Source organism: Mandrillus leucophaeus, unplaced genomic scaffold (assembly GCF_000951045.1).
Source record: "Mandrillus leucophaeus isolate KB7577 unplaced genomic scaffold, Mleu.le_1.0 Scaffold232, whole genome shotgun sequence".
Lineage (NCBI taxonomy): Eukaryota > Metazoa > Chordata > Mammalia > Primates > Cercopithecidae > Mandrillus > Mandrillus leucophaeus.
Window position 1 is genome coordinate 2266556 of NW_012102388.1, and position 2355 is coordinate 2268910.

The 2355-nt window shown below is 59.9% G+C and overlaps 1 protein-coding gene across 1 annotated transcript in view; it reads left to right on the plus strand.

The window, feature by feature from the left end:
• The window catches only part of ADGRD1 (adhesion G protein-coupled receptor D1), a 212557-nt gene extending 211028 nt beyond the window's left edge, over nucleotides 1–1529 (plus strand). Inside the window, exon 27 of the mRNA XM_011981953.1 lies at nucleotides 908–1529. Coding sequence (XP_011837343.1) covers nucleotides 908–1003 — 96 coding nt within the window. The 3' untranslated portion in view covers nucleotides 1004–1529. The remainder of the gene's footprint in view (nucleotides 1–907) is intronic.
• Nucleotides 1530–2355: the final 826 nt, after the last annotated feature.

A 2355-nucleotide genomic window follows, 5' to 3' on the forward strand; every position in this document is an offset into this window, starting at 1 on the left:
CAGCAGGATGGGGTGTGCAGGCAGCAGGATGGGGTGTGCATCAGCAGGATGGGGTATGCAGGCAGCAGAGGTGGCTTCGGGTGCCCAGCAGTCTTTGTCCCCCTCTCCTGCCTGACTCCGGCCCGCAGGCTGCACGTGCTCTGGGCTCATGTCCCCCACACAGTGCCCTGTGTCCTGATGAAGTCACCACAGCCCTCCCCTTTGACCCTGAAGGGTCAGGGCTTCTTGTGTTCACTTAGGGATGGAAGGACTTAGAGATCAACTGACCATGAGGTGGCCCATCCCTGCTGCCCTCCAGAGCCCAGGCAGGCCCCCAGGCAGTCTGGAGCCAGCCCTGTTAGGGTTCTCACTGCGCCACTGCTTCCCACCTGCTGGAGCCTGCTCCAGTGTCCCATCCTCAGAAGTCCTTCCCCGCACATGGTGCTCAATCAAGGTGCTCCCACCCAATTTCGCACTCCGCCTCCACCCACAGCTGTGTGGTTTTCCATTTGCTTAGGGACCATGTCTGTCCTGCTCCACGGGAGCTGGCTGGCTCATGCACTGCTCTAGCCCCACAGCTACAACTGTGCCAGGTGCGTGGCACGCTCCATGACTCACCATGGAATGATACCAGCATGGACAGATGCACGGGGGTGAAAGCGTGGGTGCCGGGCGGATGGGTGAGCAGAGGAGGGAGTGAGCACTCAGCACAGCATGCTTATGGTGCCGGAAGGGAGGTCAGTGTGGAGAACTCTGCGGGTGGAGATGCCACGGTGTACACATCCTCATCTCCCCCAGGAGATGCACCTTGCCCCACCGCAGGGAGAATCCTCAGGCAGCTGTGGGCCCAGTGCTCTCCGTGCTCACTGGGCTTATGGCTCTCCCCCGGGAGCAGGCCCTTCACTGCTCATCCGTTTATGCTTTGCAGATGAATGGGGCCCGGCCAGGCACGGCCTCCACCAAGCTCAGCCCCTGGGACAAGAGCAGCCACTCTGCCCACCGCATAGACCTGTCAGCCGTGTGAGCCGGGAGGCTGCCAACCAGGCCAGGCTGCACTCAGAACACCGCCCCCCCAAAAAGGAATGAAACGCCGCATCTTTGCCCGTGGGACCCTCTCCTTGCCGCTGTCTGGACTTGGGTGTTATGGCCCTGAGATAGCCGTCCTCCCGTGACTCTGGCTGTCAGAGCACACTGCTGAGTCCAGCAGCCTGATACCCAGGCCAGCGTGGGCCCTCCTGCCTCACGTCCACCTGTGGGCTGAGTGACTCCCTCTGGGGACTCCCAGGACACAGTGGCCTGACGGTGATGGTGCCCTTGAGCCTCCCTTCGTCACTGAGCACCAGACCCAGCGAGGCCAGGACACTCAGGTCCCACAGCCCCAGGAAGGGACATTCAGCCTCTGTGCCTTGGTGGGACTTGGGGACTCAGGGCCAAAGAGGTGGTTCAGGTCCCCATGCACCCCCAGACAGTCAGGTGCAGGCAGCTGGGGGTGTGTGGGGAAGAGCATGAGGAGTCCTCAGGGTCTGAATTCACTGGTGAGTTCCCCACAGTTGGCGCCAGCCGTGGTGTCTCCATAGGTGGTGCCAGCGTGGGCCAACCTGTGCTGTCATCAGTTTGGGCCCTGCCCAAGCCGAGCTCAAGCCGTGGGCGGGAGTCATTGACTCTCCAGGTGAGGGTGACCTCTCTGCCCTGTCCTTGGGGGGTCCCCTCTGTTCACATCAAGAGCCACTCTGGGCCTTGAGACCGCCCGATGGTGCCAGTGCTTGGGGGAGCTTCTTGGCCATCCTCTGTGAGTTTTGCCTCTTTGGACCCCAATTCAGCCTTAAGATGCCCTCCTTCTTTCCTTGTGTGCGAGCCTCCTTGGTGGTTCTTGGGCCACAGGAGCTGGTCATGTCCCTGCAGTGCCTGGTGTCCAGGTGGAAAATGGAGGGCATTTTCCAAGACACCACTTTCCCCGGAGCCTTCCTCATGACTCACAGGCACTCTACTCAGTTTCTACTGGGCAGACCACGTGGCAGGTAGCACCCTGCGCTCCATCTGGTCACCGCGAGGGTGACCCACGCTGAGTCCCCACTGACCTGGAGAGGGAGGGCTGGCGATAGCCATGTTGTCTGTGTTGAGGGAAATTTATGGACTCAGACTCAGCCCCAGAGGAGATGGGATAATCGTTATGGACCTGTGTGTGGACATGATCCTGTGGAACATAGGTTTGGGATCACAGATGTGAATTAAGACACCACTGAGATACGGGCTATGAGGTTCATACTGTGCCGAGAGCACCCGTGGTGTCTGTGAAATGTGGGTGAGACATTCAAACCTGGTTTTCATACTGGAAAGTCTTCCTTTAAAACTGTGACCATGATTCCATTCAGCCCC